Source organism: Staurois parvus, unplaced genomic scaffold, assembly GCF_062004578.1.
Source record: "Staurois parvus isolate SC_StPar_1 unplaced genomic scaffold, SC_StPar_1.0 ptg000086l, whole genome shotgun sequence".
Classification (NCBI taxonomy): domain Eukaryota; kingdom Metazoa; phylum Chordata; class Amphibia; order Anura; family Ranidae; genus Staurois; species Staurois parvus.
The window spans coordinates 10,895,670-10,908,010 of NW_028317882.1; the positions used below are offsets into that span (position 1 = coordinate 10,895,670).

A 12,341-nucleotide genomic window follows, 5' to 3' on the forward strand; every position below is an offset into this window, starting at 1 on the left:
CTGGTGCCCTCAGTTGACATGCCGGCATCCGAAAGAAAAGGAGAGAAGGGACGGCACAGGTGAGCACATCGCTGGACCCTTGGACAGATGAGTGTGTGTTTATTAAAAGTTAGCAGCTACGGTTTTTGTAGCTGCTGACTTTTAATAAAACACAAAACCGTCTGGAACTCCGCTGTAAGAAGACACTATTTTGCTTTTCACTTACACAGAATTGTTCTTTTAAATAATGAAAAGAAACGTTTAAGGTCTCAAAGGAAACATTTTAAAACATAACATATCACTGACAAACAGCCATCCATGTAGTTATAAAAGAATGCATAAATAAGATCAATGGTAGGATAACAGTATTACAGCAGTTTTTGCTTGTTAACCTAGGTCAAACTAAAAATAACCTTCAGTAAACACAATTCGCTTCTTGTAATATGCACACATATTTGAAGATTGAAATGTATATAAATTGCAGACATGAACAATAAGCACAATATCTTCTGCCATACTCCATAAATACTTGCCTTTACAAATATAATGTTTTCTTTTTTACAAATAAAAAAATCAGTTATATATTTATAAAATACTAAGTCATACAAATGAAGAGTTTAATAACATTGAAAATCAGCAATGCCCTTTTATCACATCACTATGTATTAAACAAGGGGAATTCTGCTTCATTTTCTGCACGTATTCAGAACACAAAAGTCAGCAGTCTCTGGTTAATATATAGCAAAGGCACATTAAAAAAGGAAAACTCCAGTTGTCTAAATAATTGATATAACATAGATATTTGCTATATGAACCATTTTGTAATTCAATGATCTTAAAAATGAGTTCAGGACTAATATACAGGCAGCCCAATGAAGTAGATGTAGTATACCAGCACAGGCACAGTACTGCAATCAGCAAGGTTAGAGAAAAATGGTTGAAAACACAAACAGTGGCCCAGGCTGGTAGAAACTAAAATGAGTCATATGTTGAACAGTGCTGGTGGACAAATCCACTGCTGAGGCTATTGTATTCGGACATCCTGTGCCTGTCAGAATGCAGTGGGTGCTAACAAACAGTGGCTGCAGTCACTGGTCAAGAATGATCTACCCGACTCTTTCAGATTTTCAGACATAAGAAGATCAGGCGTTGGGCATGTAACATAAAATACGACCTGAACATCCTAATACCAAACTCTGTCTTCTTGGCTCTCTTCTACCAAATATAAAATGAACAAAAAAAAAAAAAAAAAAAACCCCTCTACCTGCTGGCCTTTTTCTCTACTAAGCTGCCTAAATTAGTTGACCTAGGCTCTTCTCAATTCTCCAGAAACATCTGGGCAGAAAAACCTCACCGTAAAATCCTATTCTTGAAGTCAATTGAGGGGCACAGAAAGTCTTAACCTTTGGATTATACTATCTCCTACAGGAGGACTGGAAACTACATCCAAAGATGGCATCAGATGGGGCTACAACGTCCAATTGGTAGAAATGAACATGTGAACAGAAAACCAAGTAGCAGCTTTTCAAATCTGGAAAAACAAGTGCTTAATGCAGAAAAGCCCAAGAAGTGCCCAGAGATCTAGTAGTGCCCCTTGGCTGGAAAAGGGCCCCTGATCCTTGAGACCGTAAACTTGGATAATGATCTGCTTACGCCACCAAGAAATTGTGGAATGGAATGAGAAACTGGAACTGTGTCCATCCAGGATTATAAAAAGGAATCAGTCTTCCTAAAAGTAGCAGTGACTCTCTCAGCCCAAACCACATCCAAATTTCCTTTTGGTAAACTGGAGATTGACTGAGGGAAGGTAAGAAAGTCTCAGCTGAGGTGAAGGCAAAACTACCTTAGGCAAGAAGGAAGTCCTGGGTCCCAATATTTCCCTATGCAAAACTAGAAAGGGTTCCTAGTAAGATAAAGCCATCACTTTAGTCAAATCGCCTTGAACAGGTATTGGATAGAAGAAACACCTCGCTATGGATGAGAGCAAAGAGAGGAATGTCTATAATGAACTCCACTGGCAGTTTTCAAAGTGCAGATATTACCATATTTAGATCTTTTGAAGTCACAGGGGAGCAGACAGACGGGGGGGGGGGGTTGCTACATGAGAGATCCCTGTACAAAGTTCTTACTCACAGTAAGAATCCAACAGTGTCTGAAACAGCTTAAGAGGGCAGACACTTGACCTTTGATCAGGCTGAGAGTCGGACACTGGTCCAGACAATGCAGGAAGTAGAGAATTCATCCCATGGAGAAAGTCCTGATGAGAAAGCCATGAGACTCATACTGTGTCAAGTACACCTTTCATGCCCCATGACAGACACTGCAAGAAGTACATGTCCTAGGAAATCATCATAGGAATCTCAGACTCCTAAATCCAGGGCATAGGGACAGGATATAACAAACAGCCAGTCCTACAAAGGATTGAAAGAAAAGATTTTGGACTCCAGAGCCAGATTTTAGAGCCATTGAGCCAAGGACAGACTAAATCGCTCTTTCCAGAGACTGGATTGACTTGTCCACCAATGACAGAATGTTGTGTTGTAGAGGTCTTGAGTGAAATTGGGCAAACAGCCTAGAAAAAGAGCATCAGACCTAGGATTGTTATACAAAAGCAGAGAATTGGTTGGCCCCTGGACTGAAGAGTTTGAATCAAAACGCAAATATCTGACATTTCTCCTCTGGAAGAACATACTGGTCTTCGCTGTATCCAGGGCTAGACACAAATATTCCAAAGGATGAGTCCATTTCCATGACAATTTCTGAAAGATTAGCATCCTTTCAACTCCCTGTGACAACTGGATGTCAAGTCAACTAGATGATAGTCAGTTCCGAAAGAACCCATGGTAACTATTCCTTCAACAAGAGGCTGTCTAAGTATCCCACAATGGTGATGCCATGAGAACACAGGAGTGGAGAAACATCAGAGATGTTTCTTAGGCGGGAGTAGACTTTGCAGTCTGTTCTTTAGGCCTCTTCCACTAAGGAAGCTGAGTGCTCTTCACCACCAGTGCATCCTTGATGATATTGTAAGGAGCTAGTCAGAAAAGAGGCTGTCCTTCCACAGTCACACAGATTTGTTTTTTTTTTTAACCCAAGTGTCCTGCAGTCCAGCACTTGAGCCAAATGCACATGAACTGACATAAGGCACATGTGAGAAATGAATTGGGAGGTTTCTAGCAAACCATCACAGCTGAAATGTAAAGCTACAACCACCTGCTCCATGTATTCTGTAAGGGAGGGATTAACCTTAGCAGTGGTTAGATCTCTTTTAGGGGTTTTGTCCAGTCAGGCATCTTTGACAAAAAAAGTCACAGCTGGAACTGGATGGAGACCAGACCTGCCAGCAAGAACAGACCTCTAGAAAGGGCTTCTAATGCTAGGTATAGCACCAAGTTCAACCCAGTAGGCTTAACTACAAAAAAAAAAATATAAAACAAAAAAAAAAACTGAGGGTCGCTGTACTAATGAAGTGATGAGCTATTACGTTCTGACAGGGGGACTGCAACCCCCCTTTCAGAACACGCTGATCAGTGTCGCAGCCATTGGCTTCCAACGCTGATTGGATGTTGGTTTTCCAGCATGTCTGTCCGAGAAAAGCTGGTCATTAGACCAGTTTCTGTTGGACAGGCTACTTACTGTAAAAACTTACCGAATGTCAGCCAGTTTCTGTTGAACTGACCAATATTCGGGTCGTGTGTACCAGCATTAGTTACTTTTTGGTCCGGTCCTTAAAGACAGGTGTGTTCTTTACCAGAATGATAAACTTCCTGTTTTGGTGGGGCACTGCCAGGTCCACAGTGGGAATAGATAATTTCTGCACAAAATCCTCAGACAGATGCAAGAATAGTTGTTTAGGGGGAACAATTTGTAAGGATGTTTCCAATCTTAGGAGAAATAGCTGGAAAAGCAGGTACAAGGGGAAGCTTTTACAGCCTCAGTTTCAGAGCAGTGTGCACTGAAAATATAAGAACCAGAACAGTCTCCTCTAATTGGAAAAAAAAATAATGTTAGAGTGCAACTCCTCAGTTCATCAGTCAAGGACTGGAGCAACTCAGAATCAGAATCTCTGTGGCTCAATCAAATACAGAATCTGCAGGGGGTAGGAGTTCACTTGTGGCCTCTGCAATCAGTCAGAAAACAACTAGGTAATTTGGGGTCAAACATTTGCATGGTCATAGTGAAAAACTCAGCGGAGACATGGTCCAATCACCAAGGACGATTCCTAAGACAGACTGTCATACACTAATAAAATTTTGGATGACTTATGCTGAACTGGCCTATATTCAAGCCCTGGATGCCCCAATCGATACCATCGATGGAAAATTTCGGCTGAACAGTATCTGTATCCAAGGCAACACAGTTCAGTCATTCTCAAAGCCATGGGTGGCAGCTGTCAGATTACTATAGCTAGTAGGGGAGATTTAGCCATCTTTTTAGCGTGGATGACTCGCGGATGACATCAGCACTTTGTCTCACAGCGTTATCCTCTTCCACCACAAAAACAGTGGTAGCAGGGATTGAAGTGGCCCAGAGATTGATAAGGTAGCTCCCTATGTATGACCTACTCACTAAGCTGCAAGTGCTAAGGCAGCACCAGTGGTTCTAGACCTAAAATGGAATGGACCTGCAATGGAGGAGATAAAGCTCAACAGGGATACAAAGAAGAGTCTTAATTGAAGAACCCCCCCCCCCCCCCACAAAAAAAAAAAAAAATAAAAAAAAAAAAAATAAATAAAAAAAGATGACCATCCTCTTAGGGCACTATCAAAACAGCTGGGGCATGCTGACAGAAGATGGCCTTATCTTGGGCTGGCCTACAGGTTTTTGTTTTTAGACTGTCCAATAATAATTTAGACAGCAGGATAACCTGAAAGTTAACCTTACTTTGTCCCTCAATGGATGAGAACAAAATAAAAAAAAAAGTATATAGAGACACCGCTCATTACATATGGTCTGCTTTGCTAGGTTCTGTTCATCATAATTTACATAAAACTCAGGTAGTATACAATATGTGGAAAGAAACTTCTGCTGTAAGCTAAGATTTATATTTAACGATAAATAAGATATGTCCCTTCTGCTTTGTATTTGAAATGAATTCTGAACTCCCATGTATGCTCAAGGCCACATTATCCATAGAAGTCAATGAACAAAAATTGTTGCATAAAGTTTCTCACAACCTGCTGTAAATGGAAGCTAGTGTGAACATAAGTTCTAGTGCACATCTGCATATTCATCAAGCTGAAATAGCAGCTAGTGACACCTCTGAACTGAAAAGAACACATTGTTCTTGGTTAAAGAAAAAAAAAAGGAAGACAACTTAAACTGTGGCTTCTCTTTACAAAATGCTTTGAACTTATTTTGTTGTTAGTCATGTAATGATCAAATATAATCTAAAATACATAAAAACTAGAAAACAATAATTGTTATAATTTACAGTGTGTTAAAAACGAGTCCAGGAAATTAGATTTTTCCAAAGAAGGGTTGCTTTGTATTAAGGTAGGGACCAACTAACCTTCCTTCAACCAGAGTATTTTTGCCATCCATGACTATATATATATAAAACATAATAATTCGCCGTTCAGGGTATGATCTATTATCATACCATATCAAATATATTATGCAGACAAAACCTTGGGAGTTAGGGCCTTCTTCATAATTCACAGAACACATACTTTCTGGAAACATTATATAAATAAAAAAAAGGTACACTACCGTAAAGTAAAAAAGTATAAAACAATACAATTAAATTAAGTTTATAAGTGTAAAAGATTACATCATTCTTTTTCCCTTGCTTACATGTAAACCCCAAGTACAAATCTTTGTAATTTGCCTGAACGACTACTGTGAAAGGTTTCATTGTCTTCAGTCCATACTAGCATTTTGTTGTTTTAGAGTTATAGCCAGCATAAGGACTCAGTATGTTTTCTTCCTTTGCTCATTTTTGTCCAAGTGCTTATCTGAGGTGTCTATAGACAATGAAGTCTGTAAATTCTGCTGTCTGGGAGCATCATGACAATCACCCTGTCTTTCTATGCTGGCAGTTGAACTTTCTGATAACCAAGGGACAGGAGAGCTTTTGCCACTGTCTGTTGCATGTAGGGGATAAAAGGCTTGGCATTCCCAGTGTCCTTCTTGTTCATCACTTTCAGAAGTCTGAACAGCTATTTGTGGAACTAAGCGATGCTGCTGCTCCTGGACTGTAGTTATCGATGATACACTTGCAGGTCTTGCTTGAACCCAAGAAGTCTGATGAGGTAACCGTTCCCATAGCACCAAATTGCCCCCTGCCTTTTGCCCTTCAGAGACGACCTCACCATCCCCTGAATCTTGTTCATCAAAACTTACTTCTTGTACAGCTTCCTGCTTTTTGAAGGAGTCTCTGCGTTCTGAGAGGTTAAGTCGCCTCATTACTACTACTTCTTGATCCCGCTCATGTTTTTCTGTTACCCAGTCTTTACAATGGCTTGCAGCATCTGCCACACTTTCAGTTGTCTCATGTAGCTCACCACACTGATGGTTGTCTGGAGGGGTTGTTTTGCGTCCACTAGCAAAGTGGGCAGCCATTTTCTCTACAGACTGCACCCTTTTTAACAGAGGTGAACGAGGAGGCTCTGTTGTCCGGCTTCTTGTTCCTTGGCGAACAACTGTTGGGGGTGACAAAGTTGATCCCTGGAAAACACTATGGCTGCTTCTTGAATGTCCAGAGATTAATGGAGGGGATGCACGCTGTGGGGAAGATGGTGCTTGGGGGGCTGAAGATGGAGTGCAAGCTAGTGGAGATGGAGGAATGCTGCTTGTGGATTTCCTGCGGCCCACCTTGTAACGTTGTCCACTTAGTTTGGGTGCTAAACACTGGAGCGAACTGGGTCTGATGTGTCCAGCAGGGGAAGTGGGTGTACTGGAGCAAGGAGATGTGCTTTGAGGTGACACTGCATCTGAAAGACATACATGTTAGTTCAAAATAATCTCACAAAAAGATATTCTGTAATAATTATCAAAACAAAAACCCAACTGAAAGATGGTACATTTGTTATAGTGACACCATCAGTGACCAGCAAATCATCTGGCACTGGATTGTAAATGGTCAGGGTTTAGTGGCAATTTAGATAAAGGCTGATACCCTAAAAAGCAAATAATCCAAACCCAGGCAAATATAAGCAATCAAGAAGATAAACAGGCATTTTTCTGGAGTTGAGATATAAAAAGGCTAAAAGATGTACAAGTTTAAAAAAAAAAAAAAAAAAAAAAAGTGAGAATACATACTGCACCCTTCAGAGTCAAGAATGATTGCATGGTCCGGTCCCCAGGTGCCATGACTGCACTTTATGCAACTGTTTTCAATGATCTTATATCATTGAAGGAATTCTGTACAACTGCTTTAGCACTATGAGCAATGGTTTTCATCATCATGGCACAAGATCTCCGTCCAACTAGGGTTACCATAACTTAAAAACTGAATGTAGGCCAAAACAGGCATTAGTTATTCTTTACTTTATCAAAATAAAAATGGTGTGTGGCACCAATGTACCAATCTGCTCTCACCTCCTCAGGGACAGGAAATTAAAAAACTCTATAGAGGACTGCCGTAATCGGCATACAGGTTAAATGTTTACTAAACACCTGCTTGATGTGACTCCTTTCAGACTAAAGCTCACATGCCAATGTGTACCCACCTTTACCTGTATATTTGAGATCAGCTGGGCAGGTTTACAAATAGGGATTTTCAACACAGTTGATCACATATTGGCATAGCAAGAATTTTCTAATACAAAAGCAATTTCATGATACAATATAGATTAGTAAACTTTGTATATTTGAGGGTGGCTTGAATGTTCAAAAGAACTTAATGCAGGGCTGGATGATTCCTGCTTGCCAGTTCGACTGAAAAAAAAAAAAAAAAAATCTCTACCAACTGGGTCATTGGGAGTTACTGTCAGTGTTGGCAGTCACAAAAATCCTTTCCCCATGTGGGTGAAGATGTGAAGGGTGAGGGGGTTTGTCTGGGCTCTGCACAGCTCCTAGGGTCTTCTGACCCTCTCAATCAGGATGAGGGCAGTGCAGTGAGCAGGCAGCTGGGAGCCCCCAAAGAAGAGATGGTGAAGGGCAGGCCAAGGAAGGGGGAATGGGGTAGTGTTGGTAGGCACTCCGGGTTTAACTGCTTTTATTGCTGCTGTACATGAGTACACGGTGTTGGCTGCTGTTGCCATATATTGCACTGTGTGTACTGTGCCTCAGGTTGTGCTATACTGTACCTCATATGTGTACTGTGCCTAAGGTGTACTGCACTGCATGCTTTGTGTACTTTGCCTTAGGTGTACTGCACTGGGCACTCTGTGTACTGTGTTTCAGGTGCGCTGCACTGGCAGAACCGTGGAAAACTTGGAAACGGTTTTCAGATTAAATCAGAAGACTAAGGAAATGCCCCAGAGTGATGCATTCTACTCCAAGCAGGCTGTCATGTGTTTTGCACTGAGGAGAAGCTTCCATCTAGCCACTCTGCCATAAAGCCCAGATTGGTGGAGGGCTGCAGTGGTGGTTGCCCTTCTGGAAACGTCCCACCACACAGGATCTCTGGAGCTCAGTCAGAGTGACCATCGGGTTCTTGGTCACCTCTCTTACCAAGTCCCTTCTCCTGCAGATTACTCAGTTTGGCCAGGCGACCAGCTCTTGGAAGAGTCCAGGTTGTGCTAAACTTCTTCAATGTGCTCTTAAAGCGGAGTCCCACCCAAATGGGGAAGTTCCGCTTTAAAGATTGGTCCCCCGCTCCCCATTAAGGATTGGCACCATTTTGGGGGGGGTAACGGGTACCCAAATTTGACAGGTACCCGCTCCCACTTCTGCTCCGATTGACTAGGCAATCGGAAGCGGAAGTTTTCCTCCTACCCTCCCTCAAGTCTTGTGGGACTTGACAGGTCCCAGAAGACGATGGGGCCATTCAGGAGGCGCAGCGCTGCTCGCGCATGCGCAGTGGGCACCCAGCTGTGAAGCCGCAAGTTGTCACAGCCGGGTGCCCACACTGAAGATGCCGGCGCATGGAATACAGGACGGCCGGTGAAACAGGCTGCGGCAGGGGCAACACGGGATCGTAGGACATGTTAGTGGCTGTTTTTTTTTTTTTTAAAGTCAGCAGCTACAGTTTTTATAGCTGCTGACTTTTTTTTTTTTTTTTTTACAGAGTGCATCTTTCCCCAGATCTGAGCTCTGTAGGCAGTTCCTTTGACTGCATGGCTTTTGCTCTGATACATTATGCATAGTCAGCTGTGAGGCCTTTTATGGAGAGGTATGTCTGTCCAAATCAACTGGACTCCAATCAAGGTGTAGAGAAATCTCGGCAACGATCAAGAGAAATGGGCAGCACCTGAGCTAAATTTCAAGTGTTGTTGCAAAGGGTCTAAATACTTTGGGAACATGCATGTTCCACCCTAAAAATGGGTGGAATATATAGCAACATGTTCCTAGAACTGCAGCCGCACCCGCTACCCCCTCCTCCCTCAGAGATAATATGGACAGAAGTTTCCCCATACTGTCTGTCAGATTTGAAAGCTGCGTGGCCGAGCGGGGCTCTGCCCACACGGCTGCGTCATTCACTCATGGACTTCTGTGAATGAATGAATGAACTGCAAGTTCCGACAGCCTTAGCGGCTGTGGGCTTTTAGTTTTCAATGTACTACGATGGCACTGTGGAGTTCATTGAAGCTTCCTGTCAGAATATCTGCTTGACCATACATTCCGTATGGTCAAGAGCTTACCAGAATCGTATGACCCCCAATTAAAAGTGGTAAACCAGCGCTTGTGTATCAATCCAAGATATCCAGCTTTCCTCAAAACCACATGACAAACAATGGTACTGCTGTGGTATATCAGATCGCTGTGCATATACAGTCAGTTGGACATAGTATCATAAAAAAGAAAAAAAAAAGAAAAAGGAGTCTCTCTGTAGTGTAATCCTGATTAAAACCAATTAGATGTGGTAAATGCAAGGAAAAGATGACCAGGCACTTCATATCATATAAACAAATCATGTTCCAGAATCCAAGATGGCCACAGCGGGATCACATATGCATAGTGTTATGTCAAATGTTATACTCAATTAGGTTTTAACATAGAGTGAGACAAATGGTTTCATTAATAATAGTTGCAAAGATCTGTACCCTCGTTTTTTCTATTTTTTCCTTTTTTTTTTTGGCTACAATATTTTTCTTCTTAGAATATTGAATTATATTTTGATTACTAATGTTCTTTACAATTTAAATTTTATATTTAACTTTAATTTTTATATCCAGTTTTGACCCCCTTTCTTGACCTCTGGTTCAGTGTTTCCTTTTTTTGTATTTCAATGTTTTATTAATTTATAAACAGTTTAAGACAGGAGCAACAAAACACGCCACGCAGGGGCTATCAATTGCACACACAAAAAAATAAATTAAAAAAACAGTGCTCTAACACCAACAGAGCAAAAGGTGTGCCCACGCAGGGGCTATCAATGGCACAAAAATGACAAAAACATTAGTATAACACCGTCAGTAACTCAAACTAAAGGCAGCTATCCACTGCCACACCAAAAACAAACAGAAAAAGAAAAGGAAAGAAGAGTACAAAAGGAAAAAGCTAACAAGACCAAGAGCCGGGGTCCGAGAACGCCAATACCGAGCAACATCACAACCCCAGACTAGCCAGGGGGAGCGTGGGAAAGGCATATTGCAACCATGGCTCCCATATTTTCAAGAATTTCCATTGGGAGTCGTTACAGATACTCGACATCTGTTCATTGAGCATCATAGTTGTCATTCGGTCCCGCACCCCCTGAAGAGGGACAAACAGGTTCTTCCAGGCCTGAGCAATTGTTCTCGTGGCCAACCAAAACAAATAGGAAGCCAACTTCTGCTGGTGAGCCAAGAGGCCGGGTATGGGACAATGAAGCAAAGCATACCAAGCAACCCGGCATATGGAGAGATGGAACAAGGTTAAAAGGAGGCCAAACACACGAGAACAAAAAACGAAAAAGTCTCAGGCATGACCACCAGATATGCAATACAGCACCATGATGGCCACAACCCCAAAAGAATCAATCACTGCAGGCAGGGTTCACCTGGGCCAAATGAGCCGGAGCCCAAAACCAACTAAACAATACCTTGTATGCCGCCTCCAGCGTGGTTGTATTAAATGAACATTTAGCTATAAGCGACCAGGCCCTATTCCAGTCCTCTAGATCCATGACTGCCCCCAGGTCGCACTCCCACTGAGCAACATATGAGAGAGAAGAATGCGCCGAGCGTCTGTTCAAAGCTGCATAAAGAAGGAAAATAAGGCCCGGGGCGCCCAGATGCTGTTGGCAAAGCAATTCAAAGGCAGATTTCTGGTACGGGAAAGCGGAAGTGCCCCGCAGTGAGGTCAGGCAATGCCGCAATTGAAGGTAATGAAAAAATTCCGTTGGAGGGACATCCCGTGACTCCCGAAGAGAATTCCAAGTGGGGAAGGACTGAACAGTCAAAAAGCGTCGCACCTGCAAAAAACCATTGGCCACCCACCAAGAAAAACGCCCTTGGTTGATCTAAACCCAGTGGGAAGAGAGGGTTGTTAATAATTGGGAGCAAAGGTAAGAAAGGTGACATCAGGCCACTGCAGTAACGTACCGAGTCCCACACTTGTAAGCCATGGAGCAAAATCGGACTCAGTGCCATAGGGCGTAGGGCAAGGGGAAGCCATAGAAGCGTCGATGTCACAATAGGGGTGCAATTAGGTAGTTCCAGCAGGACCCAGAGAGGAACGTCGGAGGAAGCGTGCAACATAGACAGAAGGGCAATCTGATAATACTTAGTTACATTAGGCACCCCAAGACTACCCTGGAGTGTATGAACAAAAAAGGGTATTTCTGGAGACTCTGGGGCGCTTATTGGCCCAGAAAAAACGCATAATCTTTGCCTGAATCAACCGAAGAAAATGAGAAGGAACCTGCACTGGGAGCGTGCGAAAATAGTATAACAACTTCGGCAAGATGGTCATTTTCACTGAATTAACCTGTCCTATCCAAACAGGTGTGGAAATAGCCAGGAGTGCATAAGAGAGGACACAGAGCAAAGCAAAGGATAATTTGCAGCAAACAACGAGCCATAGGTAGGGGTCAAGCGAATGCCTAGGTATTCAAGAGAAGAGGAAGCCCATTTGTAAGGGAAGTGGGATTGTAGGTGCGTAAACAAATCTGAGGTCAAAGTAATACTGAGTGTGAAAGTTTTAATCAAATTAATACAAAGACCCGAAAATCAAGAAGAAGCGCACAAGAACCTGTTGCAAATTTGGAAGCGAGGTCAGGGGATTAGTAAGAGTCAAGAGGGCATCGTCCGCAAAAAGGTTCAACTTGAACT

At 42.4% G+C, this 12,341-nt stretch overlaps 1 protein-coding gene across 8 annotated transcripts in view; it reads right to left on the reverse strand.

Moving 5' to 3' along the window:
• Positions 1-239: 239 nt before the first annotated feature.
• MAST3 (microtubule associated serine/threonine kinase 3) overlaps positions 240-12,341 on the reverse strand; it is a 282,906-nt gene continuing 270,804 nt past the window's right edge. For all 8 annotated transcript variants that reach the window (XM_089670052.1, XM_089670050.1, XM_089670047.1 and 5 more), the window contains one exon: positions 240-6,914. In XM_089670052.1, the coding sequence (XP_089526178.1) occupies positions 5,893-6,914 (1,022 nt within the window). In that variant the 3' untranslated portion in view covers positions 240-5,892. The remainder of the gene's footprint in view (positions 6,915-12,341) is intronic.